The 12,489-nt window shown below is 39.0% G+C and overlaps 2 protein-coding genes across 2 annotated transcripts; both read left to right on the top strand.

Annotated features, from left to right (window-relative positions):
• Nucleotides 1-6,053: 6,053 nt before the first annotated feature.
• LOC115593473 (olfactory receptor 146-like) lies at nucleotides 6,054-7,001 on the top strand. The gene has a single exon (XM_030436994.1). The coding sequence runs from the start codon at nucleotides 6,054-6,056 to the stop codon at nucleotides 6,999-7,001; it is 948 nt and encodes a 315-aa protein (XP_030292854.1).
• Nucleotides 7,002-9,723: 2,722 nt separating this feature from the next.
• Nucleotides 9,724-10,707, top strand: LOC115594687 (olfactory receptor 6C4-like). The gene has a single exon (XM_030438889.1). The coding sequence runs from the start codon at nucleotides 9,724-9,726 to the stop codon at nucleotides 10,705-10,707; it is 984 nt and encodes a 327-aa protein (XP_030294749.1).
• Nucleotides 10,708-12,489: the final 1,782 nt, after the last annotated feature.

Raw genomic sequence — 12,489 nt, 5'->3', positions numbered from 1 at the left:
TTACTGTGTTAGTCCGAATATGATCGGATCTTTAAGATGTATACACCTTAGTGTGACTAAAAATGGACAGGATTGGATTTCTCATAGTCGAATTAAAGCACCCAGATTATTCGATTGATAGTCGCATTACTCCTGCATGTATATGTTCCATCAGATCGGATCGGATTTTGGGTTCTGCGCAGGTGCAAGATTTTTTCCCTGGGGCCGTGAACCGGAAGTAGACGGACGGCGGCGGCGGCGGCATCTTTCCTCCGAAATCACCGCCAAAAAGAGCGCCATTGTACACCTAGTTTGTGAAATTATCATGTACACCATATACGAAATGTACAAAGATGTAGCTCCGTATCGCTCTTCGTACGCCATCTTTCTTGAATGCCGAGGCAGCTGGTGACGTAAAGAGGTCAGCCAGAGGTGTCTCTGTTACCACTAGTTGAAATGGGTACAGCGCCACCTATCGTACCGGGGTATGACATGCTCCGGCCCAATAATCCGATTTTCTCACCGGCATGTATACTCAGATAATTGCAGTTGTCTGGTTGAGTAGCATAGTCGAACTATGGCTGTAATCCGACTAAGCTGTGCATGTAAATGCGCTGACTGATGTGCAAGAGACAGTATATCGAAACAAGAGTAACTGAAGCACTAAACCCCATGAGACCCAGCAGAGAGGCTCTAAGACGGAGAGCCTAGAGTCACTGTGAAAGTCCATCCTTGACTTAAATCAGTAGAAGTTGGTTCAAGTTACAGCTCAGGTTAGCTCAGAAGTTTCGAATTCTGTATAAAGTAAAGTAAAGTAAAGAAGAACCAAAATGGTTGACTCAGCTCTTGGGTGCCAGGTGCCAAATATGGCCGAATATATAGGAGGCTGCCATTATTACAGCTTGTTTCACCCTGGTCAATATCCCTCACTTGCCTCTTTTCACTGAAGCATGTAGAGCTCCACCAGGCTTTTCATGGGAACTTTGCGTCCATGTTTATTTGTCATGATAGGGATTAGAAAATATAGCTGAATGATTGGCCGGAGATATTTAGTTATTGACTCCTCTTGAAATAATTCTAAAGAAAACATTGTTTCCAGTCAGAAAACCAATGTAATGGTCACTGAGTAAAATAAATTACAAAAATTAAAAAATGTGTTATAAGTTCTCTGTAGTTGTATATTATATCAGCGTATTACATGATTGTGTTCAGTAAAATGGCTTAAAGTGGGTTTGTCTGATGAGCAGACACTCAGACACAGGGGGAAAGACATTGACCTTATATTAGGGAAATACAGAGGTAGACTATTTCTCTTAGTAGCCACTCCTGCCTCAGTTAAACCTCGTCAGACCTCTGTCACCAGAGAGAGAAGGAACTTCAAACGCTGTTCTGATGCAGATACACAGAAGAGGACACTTCTCAACATAAAATACTGAACTGTGGACAGTTTTACTAGCAAATGGAGTTTTTCAACCCTGCTCTTGGAAAAAACATCTCTTTTGTGCGTCCTGCATATTTCATAATAAGTGGATTAATTGGCATACCTAATATCAAGTTTTATTATGTCTTTCTCTTCTTTGTTTATATTATTTCAGTGCTGGGAAACACTATTGTAATGGCTGTAATAATCTTGGATCATAATCTGAGGAGTCCAAAATATGTTGCCGTTTTTAATCTAGCATTCGTGGACCTGTTTGGTAACTCTGCTCTGGTGCCGAAGCTCCTCGACATCTTTCTGTTTGACCATCGCTACATTCCCTACAACGACTGCTTGACTTTCCTTTTTTTCTGCTACACCTGCCTCTCTATGCAGTCATTTAATCTGGTTGCACTGTCCTATGACAGACTGATAGCTATCACTTTCCCACTGCATTATCAAGTGATTTGAAAAATAACCCTTTAAATGGTGACTACTGCTGAGATTTTTGGAAGAAAAGACATGAGACAAAATAGTGTAGAAGCTGACCTTACTGCTTGAAAATATGTTAACATCTTGAGCATTAAATAACTTTTTTTACCATCATTTTCTTTATTATTATATATTTTTTATGGAAACCGAATCTGTTTCAGAAGTCAGTGGGCCACATGACATGGAAGCTATTGAGAAAAAATAAAATACAATAACAACAGGTGTGTCTCATTCGACCTGTTTACTAATACAATTTGCTGCTGGATTGGAGTCACTGGGTCACATGACGTGGAAGATATCGAAAAAAATTTAGTTATTTTGTATTAATATATTCATGCTAATTTATTTAAAGGAGAACTTTGGTCGATTTTATCATGCAGCTTCATTGCTCAAGCTACCCTTGACTTGCCAGTACCGAAGACGCAAACAAATTTGGTCCAGCCATTACAGAGCTCCGTGAACGGAGATGTAGCATTGAACGCTAACAGCATGGGGTCAGAACTTTACACTGTGTTTTAGGCGTCTTAACATGCTCCACATCTCGCACCAAAAGTTATGCAACATCAGCAGACACCTTAGCACACAGCACTGTAGCGTGTATGACTCAAACTGAATAAAAAAGTAGTTAAAACCGTGTGTTTGTGCAAGCAGCTACTTACCTGTTTGTTGACATCCGTGTGTTCCGGTAGCTAGACCAAACTAGTCAATCCGTCGAACTGCACTTACTCCCTCACTGGCGGAGACGGAAACGTAATCCAGCATTTTCGTGTACATGTTCATAATGTACATGTCCATGTTACAGCCTGTCATGAGCCATGAGCCTTACAATAGCCTGTTAAGCCTGTTAAGTGCACACTCGATAGATATGCTAGTTTGGTCTAGCTACCGGAGCACACGGATGTCAACAAACAGGTAAGTAGCTTCTTGCACAAACACACTATTTTAACTACTTTTTTATTCATTTTGAGTCATACACGCTACAGTGCTGTGTGCTAAGGTGTCTGCTGATGTTGCATAACTTTTGGTGTGAGATGTGGAGCATGTTAAGACGCTTAAAACACAGTGTAAAGTTCTGACCCCATGCTGTTAGCGTTCAATGCTACATCGTCGTTCATGGAGCTCTGTAATGGCTGGACCAAATTTGTTCGCGTCTTTGGTACTGGCAAATCAAGGGTAGCTTGAGCAATGAAGCTGCATGTTTAAATCGACCGAAGTTCTCCTTTAATGACGGTCCCTAAATCACTTTCCAGCGATTCAGCGCAAGGCTCTGGGAGGTGAGCTAACCGTCCTCCTGCTGCTGACACTGGGCGAACCTCAGTAAAGTCGCGGCTGAGTCACCTGTTGCAGCCTTTGAATAGGATGACGAGGATTTCCGTCACTCAACTTAAACAGTGACTTGTAGAAACTCTTCTTTGAATGAAGTTCCATCGTGACAAATGAATGGACGACTTGCAGAGTTACATGAAGACATGATTCAGAGGCACAAAAAACACTGACAGTGGTGAGCGGTCATCATGTTTACCAATCCCCGACCCGTGCCTTGTGCATTCCCATCCAGGTCACATTCATTGTCTTTTTACAGACGTGGCAATAAGCCTCTCGGCTGTCAACAACTACTGGCCTAAGCCAGTCTTTGAATCTAGAGTCCTCTAACCAGAGGTCCGAAAAATTACATTTCCCCATGACTTTGTCAATAGTAGCGAACTTTTGCAGACTTTTGGCAGAAAGCCAGCCGTGTGCTATCCATTTGGAGCATAGACTGAGGTGCTAATAGTTTTACCGTGTCACACACTGTCTGGTGTCACATCATCGATACCTCTCAGGTCCTACTCGCACATATAATTTATATAAATAAATTCACACAATTTTTAGGAGATAGGCCTGCACTTATGACAAATGGAAAAAAAAACTCACAGTTGGATAGTGGTTTGAAAATGTAATACCTTGTCAGATGATGTTTATTACTTTTTAATGCTTTTTAATGGCCTTAATTTTTGCTAATTTCATTTACTACCTTTTAATACCTTTTACAACCCCACGGACACCCAGATTGTAAAGACTTGTTTAACATGAAACTCAATAGAATGTATTCTATATGAATGCAGGGCTGTAAACTAACTTTTTGGCTCACCTGCCAAGGGGACCGGTAGATGAAAGAATCTACCGGCCAAGTACATTTTTTACCTGCCAAATAATGAATTGCCTCTTTTTGTTGCATATACATCTGTTTCAGTACTTTTCATGGAGAACAGTATTATATACCAATACATGCTTAGAAAAGAGGCCAAAGTATTATTTAGAAATACATTTTAATATTATTAATTAAATTTCATAACATTGCAAATTGAAAACTTGAACAGTGCAAAACTTTGACAAAGGAAACACTCATTAATTAACTATCAGGCTCTGTAATAGAATTGTCAGTGGAGACTGTACCATAATAACATTTACACTGGATTTGATAGACCCATGGTTTTACACGTTTTGTCATGTGACAACTGTTCTCATATTAAGCCACTTGATTATCATACTGAAACCTAATTGAAGGAAGTCGTTTAGAAATGATGCACAACTTAAGTACAACTTCCCTCAGCTCATGAGTTAGAGGTGCCGTCATTGCTGCGCTCAAATCACAGTCACTGCGCCAAACTTATAAAGAGCAGTGACGCGCATGCTACGTTGCTTCTGAGGGGAACTATTTTCTACAGCAGTGACATCGGGGGAGCTACTTCAGCACGACACACAACAAATAGCTGGTTTAGCACTAACGTTTGCTACCGTCATAATTTATCACTTTACAGCTACTACAATGTTTTGCTATATCATGCATAGTTTATTGCAAGAGCACGACTATCGGCACAAACATTTACCCGCCCTGTGGCATGTATCCCTCCAAAATTAAGTCGCCAGGGTAATATTTTAGTCGCATTTGGCGAGTGGCAACCGCTGGTTTACAGCCCTGTATGAATGACATCATTATTAACCTTAAAATCAAGCAGGATATTTTTAAAAGATGACTGATATCAAATAAATATTTCAAGAAAGCGCAATACAGTTATAACAAGACAGAATGGAAAGGTTCACAGCACTGTCTCATAAAAGTAGGTTATTAATGTGATTGGACCTGAAAACCCAACTGAGCAGATCTTATGGATTTTTTCCTGAACCAGAGCTAGGGCCAGACGCTTAGGTTAAATAGACAGAGGAGATCGACATTGACCTTATTTAACACAAACTCAGAAGAGCTGCTTGATCATATTTTATGGAGAAAATATTTTGTGGTTTGTCCTTTCAGCTGCTCAATCTCAACTCTGGAGAGACGGCTTTACTTGTTTCTAAGTAACTTCTAACTGCTGGAAAACAGCAGCATCTCAGTCAACACATCTGTATGGAGGCCGTGTGCTATCTCCGACAACAACGGAGGCCTTTAACAGTAGAGGGGGGATTAATTGAGTTTCCTGATGATATCATTCACCTTGTTGCATAAGCTAAATGAAGTTGCCGTTGCCAGGTTAACTCGGTTAGCCCTGCAGCTAGCAATCGTATGTTTACTCAGCTCTTGGGGGCAAGGTGCCAAATATGGCCGAATATATAGGAGGCTTTCTTGCTTCACCCTGGTCAATATCCCTCACTTGCCTCTTTTCACTGAAGCAAGTAGTGCTCCACCAAGCCTTTCATGGGAACTTTGCGTTCAGGTTTATTTGTCATGGTAGAGATTCGAAAATATAGCTGACTGATTGGCTGGAGATATTTAGTCATTGTCTCTTCTTGAAATAACTCTAACAAAAACATGGCATCCAATCAGAAAACCAATTTGATGGTCACTGAGTGAAATAAAAATTCCAAATATATATAAAAAAAATTCACAAGTACTCTTTAATTATATATTATATCAGTGTATTACATGATTGTGGTCAGTAAAATGGCTTAAAGTGGGTTTGCCTGATGAGCAGTCACTCAGACACAGGGGGAAAGACATTGACCTTATATTAGGGAAATAGAGAGGTAGACTATTTCTCTTAGTAGCCACTCCCGCCTCAGTTAAACCTCGTCAGACCTCTGTCACCAGAAAGAGAAGGAACTTCAAACGCTGTTCTGATGCAGATACACAGAAGAGGACACTTCTCAACATAACATACTGAACTGTGGACAGTTTTAGAAGTAAATGGAGTTTTTCAACTCTGCTCTTGGAAAAAACATCTCTTTTGTGCATCCTGCATATTTCATAATTAGTGGATTCATTGGCATACCTAATATCAAGTTTTATTATGTCTTTCTCTTTTTTGTGTTTGTTGTGTCAGTGCTGGGAAACACTGCTGTGATGGCTGTAATATACCTGGATCATAATCTGAGAGCTCCAAAATATATCATGGTTTTTAACTTAGCATTCGTGGACTTGTTTGGTAGCTCTGCCCTGGTGCCGAAACTTCTTGACATCTTTCTGTTTGACCATCGCTACATCCCCTACAACGACTGCTTGACTTTCCTTTTTTTCTGCTACACCTGCCTCTCTATGCAGACTCTTAATCTGGTTGGACTCTGCTATGACAGACTGATAGCTATCATCTTCCCACTGCATTATCATTTGAAGGTGACCCACAGGTTCATGTTTTCTTTGATTGCATCATTCTGGGTTTTTGTCATCTTTGTTGTACTCATTGCAGTCGGCTTGCTTACCAGACTTTCCTTCTGTAAGTCTGTACTGATTAACAGCTATTTCTGTGACCATGGTCAGATATTCAGGCTTGCCTGCAATGACAGAAGTCCCAGCTTTGCTATTAGTATGTCATTACCAGTTCTTCTTCTTTGGTTTCCACTGATGTTCATCTTGTTTAGTTACTTGTATATTGCCTATGCATTGTCTAAAGTGGCCACAGTTAAGGAAAGAGTGAAGGCCTTTAAAACCTGCACAGCTCATCTTTCATTAGTGGCAATCTATTTCATCCCAATATTAATCACATTTACAATGTCTTCGAAAATTCATCCAAACGGCAGAATCATAAACCTCTCTTTGACCTCTGTCTTTCCTCCCATGTTGAACCCAATCATTTATGTCCTGCAGACACAAGAAATCAAAGAATCTGTGAAAAAAATGTTTAAAATCAGAAAGTAACACAAAAGTACGGCAAAGAAAGAAAATACATAAAATGACCTTTTATGTATATTTTCCTGTTCTTCTGTGTGAGACATTAAAAATGACAAAAATCAATGAATCAACATGTATTCTAAATACTTGTTTAACATGAAACTCAATAGAATTTATTCCATACGTATGACATCATTACTAACCTTAAAATCAAGCAGGACATTTTTTGAAAGAGATGTTAAATGTACTTTGTTTTCTTCTTTCATATTTTGGGGCAAAATGTAAAACATAGAGAGAAACGGATGTTGCAATGTTTTCCTGCTTTTTTGTGGTACCTTATCCTAATTTAAAAACAGGATGTCATCTTGTTTATTGTGTGCTTCTCTTTTTTGAATTAGCTAACCTTTTTGTTTTTTAATACCAATTTGCATTAAAACCTCTCCCACCACTCAGGGACACACTGACTTTTGTTGAAGGATTTTTATTGTGAAGCAGCAATCAAGATTCTGAGAAACCAGACTTCTCTTTTTGTGATATCTTTTTCTTGAAATCTTGTGAAATGTGAACAAAAAGGGTTTTGACATAATTGTCCAGAGATGGTTATTATCATCAAGAATGGTGGTTTAATTCAGGGTATCTTGTTCAATCATGAGGCTTTAATCATGAAGTTTAAGTATGGAAATGCAGCATGCATTGATTCATGTCATCATCATCGTCTGAAATGTAGTCATGAAGATACACAGATTTTTATTAAGCTATTTTTTGTTGCTTTATTTTATAGGTTGTTGTGTCATAAATGTAGAACCTGATGCTACCATGTATATGATATGCAGTATTTCGCACAGAATCAGATTTTTTATTGAGGCGGCGGCTGTCCAGCTGGGGTGCCATAGAGCATTAGCACTCAAGACTTTTGCCGACAGATTTGGCTAAGTTCCTTTTAGCGCCGAGCTAAATATCTATATGTAATATGGGATAAAATGTAATTGGGCGGCTCTTCTAGACTCTCCAAATTTCACTGACTGAATTGCCCAAAATTCCTCTTCTTTGCAGAGGAAGTTAAGCCAACTGTGTTAAAAAGTTTCCTCCTCTTCTTCATTGGTTGTATTGGTGGACCAAAAACCACACCACCATCTACTGTATCGGAGTATATAACATCATGCTATTCACTGACGGTTGCGCTGTCTTGAATGAAAGAGAATGGGACGTTCAGCTCCAAAATAGAAAATCAATATGTTGCAGCCAATGTTGATATAGACCGCCACAAATAAATTCATGTGTGTGAAACACTCAGTGCATTTACATGACACTCAAGAAAACCGAATTACTGTGTTAGTCCGAATATGATCGGATCTTTAAGATGTATACACCTTAGTGTGACTAAAAATGGACAGGATTGGATTTCTCATAGTCGAATTAAAGCACCCAGATTATTCGATTGATAGTCGCATTACTCCTGCATGTATATGTTCCATCAGATCGGATCAGATTTTGGGTTCTGCGCAGGCGCAAGATTTTTTCCCTGGGGCCGTGAACCGGAAGTAGACGGACGGCGGCGGCGGCATCTTTCCTCCGAAATCACCGCCAAAAAGAGCGCCATTGTGCACCTAGTTTGTGAAATTATCATGTACACCATATACGAAATGTACAAAGATGTAGCTCCGTCTCGCTCTTCGTACGCCATCTTTCTTGAATGCCGAGGCAGCTGGTGACGTATAGAGGTCAGCAGGAGGTGTCTCTGTTACCACTAGTTGAAATGGGTACAGCGACACCTATCGTACCGGGGTATGACATGCTCTGGCCCAGTAATCCGATTTTCTCACCGGCATGTATACTCAGATAATTGCAGTTGTCTGGTTGAGTAGCATAGTCGAACTATGGCTGTAATCCGACTAAGCTGTGCATGTAAATGCGCTGACTGATGTGCAAGAGACAGTATATCGAAACAAGAGTAACTGAAGCACTAAACCCCATGAGACCCAGCAGAGAGGCTCTAAGACGGAGAGCCTAGAGTCACTGTGAAAGTACATCCTTGACTTAAATCAGTAGAAGTTGGTTCAAGTTACAGCTCAGGTTAGCTCAGAAGTTTCGAATTCTGTATAAAGTAAAGTAAAGTAAAGAAGAACCAAAATGGTTGACTCAGCTCTTGGGTGCCAGGTGCCAAATATGGCCGAATATATAGGAGGCTGTCTTGTTTCACCGTGGTCAATATCCCTCACTTGCCTCTTTTCACTGAAGCAAGTAGAGCTCCACCAGGCTTTTCATGGGAACTTTGCGTCCATGTTTATTTGTCATGATAGGGATTAGAAAATATAGCTGAATGATTGGCCGGAGATATTTAGTTATTGTCTCCTCTTGAAATAATTCCAAAGAAAACATTGTTTCCAGTCAGAAAACCAATGAAATGGTCACTGAGTAAAATAAAATTAAGAAAATTAAAAAATGTGTTATAAGTACTCTGTAGTTGTATATTATATCAGCGTATTACATGATTGTGTTCAGTAAAATGGCTTAAAGTGGGTTTGTCTGATGAGCAGACACTCAGACACAGGGGGAAAGACATTGACCTTATATTAGGGAAATAGAGAGGTAGACTATTTCTCTTAGTAGCCACTCCTGCCTCAGTTAAACCTCATCAGACCTCTGTCACCAGAGAGAGAAGGAACTTCCAACGCTGTTCTGATGCAGATACACAGAAGAGGACACTTCTCAACATAAAATACTGAACTGTGGACAGTTTTACTAGCAAATGGAGTTTTTCAACCCTGCTCTTGGAAAAAACATCTCTTTTGTGCGTCCTGCATATTTCATAATAAGTGGATTAATTGGCATACCTAATATCAAGTTTTATTATGTCTTTCTCTTCTTTGTTTATATTATTTCAGTGCTGGGAAACACTATTGTAATGGCTGTAATAATCTTGGATCATAATCTGAGGAGTCCAAAATATGTTGCAGTTTTTAATCTAGCATTTGTGGACCTGTTTGGTAACTCTGCTCTGGTGCCGAAGCTCCTCGACATCTTTCTGTTTGACCATCGCTACATTCCCTACAACGACTGCTTGACTTTCCTTTTTTTCTGCTACACCTGCCTCTCTATGCAGTCATTTAATCTGGTTGCACTGTCCTATGACAGACTGATAGCTATCACTTTCCCACTGCATTATCAAGTGATGGTGACCCACAGGTTCATGTTCTGTATGATTGCATCTTTCTGGCTGTTTATTGTACTTGCTGTACTTATTGCAGTTGGCCTCCTGACAAGACTTTCCTTCTGTGATTCTGTGATTATTAACAGCTATTTCTGTGACCATGGTCAGATATACCGGCTGGCCTGTAATGACCATTTCCCCAATTACGCCATTAGCTGTTTGTACCCAGTTCTTATATTTTGGCTTCCACTAGTTTTCATCTTGTTAAGTTACCTTTATGTCTGCTGTTCTTTGGCTAAAGTGGCCACAGTTCAACAAGGACTGAAGGCCTTTAAAACATGCATAGGTCATCTTTTATTAGTGGCAATCTATTTCATCCCACTGTTAATCACATTTACATTAATGGAAAAAATTAATCCCAACGCCAGAATCATAAACCTGTCTCTGACCTCGGTCTTTCCTCCCATGTTGAACCCAATCATTTATGTTCTGCAGACCCAAGAAATCAAAGAATCTGTGAAAAGGTTATTAAAAATTGGAAGAAAAAACAAAATAACTGTGAAAAAATTTAGCATAATGTGACAATTTCTTTTGGTGATTTATTTACAGTTAGTTGGCAATAGTAAAACATTTTCTTATAATTATTGCTATTCTTTCTAACATCACACAAATTAGATATGAATTGACTAAATAGAATTTATAATTTAATACATTTGATAATAAGGTATTATATACTTTTTGTAACAATTCTTGACCTCAGTCTTTTTTTTTTAAAGCAAACACCACATAATAATAACTATTCACTTTTTTTTTTTGACAGTGTATGAGCCTAATGAACTAATGTAAGACTGTTGTGTCAGAGAATACTGTATACTGAAATTGTTGAGATAACCTGTAAATCTGCATTATGTCTCTACGCATGTCATCCAGTTGGAGTAGCATGTCTACTGTGAATCTGGTAGTACATTGTGTATTCATTTTTATATCTTCGTTGAATAATTAATTATCGTTTAAAGAAGTTGCATTTTAAAATCAATGATACCTTGTTTATCCATACAAATGTCTCAGCATCATGCTTAAAATGCTCTTTTTACATCCAGCAAAATAGCATTGGAATTGCTTATGTTTAATTGTTTTGCACTTATTGTGCCTTTACTGCTGACTGGACTGCTGGAGTTTATGTCAGGATGAAATCAGACTTCGACTCAGCTTTTGCACATGGGGCACACCCTACCAATTGAGCTATTAGGGCGCTATTTGCTATTTTGATGTATAATTTAATTTATTTTTAATTTACTAGTGCAGTGCCCGTAACAAAAGTGTATTCCTATAAAAAAGTGGGAGGTTAAGGAGCTTTTTCATGGATGGCCAAATGAGGCTGTGTTTGAAGGTGGGAAGTCAGGGATATTTAGGTTTGTTGTGAAATCCGATATTCCAGGGTATAATTGGCCGTTTTTGACTATTTTTGATTTTGCCATTATATTTCACCTTAAAAACTATTTACTTGGTGTCATTATTTTTAGCACAACCTCACATGTGTGACTGTACAGTTATTTTTTTTATTTTGACAAACTGTTTTAACACAATGGACCTAAAATCACAAAAAACCCATAAAATCCGGGTAGAAAAAGTTAGATTTTTTTACTGTGAAAACCACAAATAAACATATTTACAACAAACCATTTTTTTTTTTTTTTTACTTGCAAATATAAATTGTTGTTTGCTAAATTTGTGCATACATTTAAAAAATTTACAAAGTTATATGTAACTATTTACATTTAAATGCAGGCAATGCTCAGGTCTGCCTGTGCCCCTTGAGAGCTGGACTGCCTCCTCCACATTCAGCATCTTCTCATTGTTCTGACTCATTAAACGAAAAACCGACTCCACAACTCCACTACACCAAACACTACATAACACACTAACTACACACTCCAAACACGCTAAATGTAACAAATCTCTCAACTCTCAATATCGCTGTCCGACCGTCGTTGCCTGTCAATCATCCGCCTAGGTCCCTCCCACAACTTCCTGTTCCTCAACAACCAAACTTTGCTGCTTGGACACTTTCGTGACAAGTCAGTTACGTATCATATCAAAACCGACTGAGCTTGCTTGCTGTGCTGTAAGTGTCGTTCTTCCATTTTGAGATACTGCTGCTGTGTGAGAGGCTTTCACGTGAGATCATCGTGATGATGAGACTCCACCTGCACAAACCAAGAACTGACTGAAGTTACTGTGAGTGACTACTGTGCACACTGTAAACCCGAATAAGTTACCAGAACTCAAAATAATTGAGGCAATCGATTGCCTCAATTTATTTGAGTTGATGAACTCAAAAGTCAACATTTTCCAGAACTTTAA

Source organism: Sparus aurata, chromosome 13 (genome assembly GCF_900880675.1).
Source record: "Sparus aurata chromosome 13, fSpaAur1.1, whole genome shotgun sequence".
Classification (NCBI taxonomy): domain Eukaryota; kingdom Metazoa; phylum Chordata; class Actinopteri; order Spariformes; family Sparidae; genus Sparus; species Sparus aurata.
This window is presented reverse-complemented; position numbering and strand designations above follow the sequence as displayed.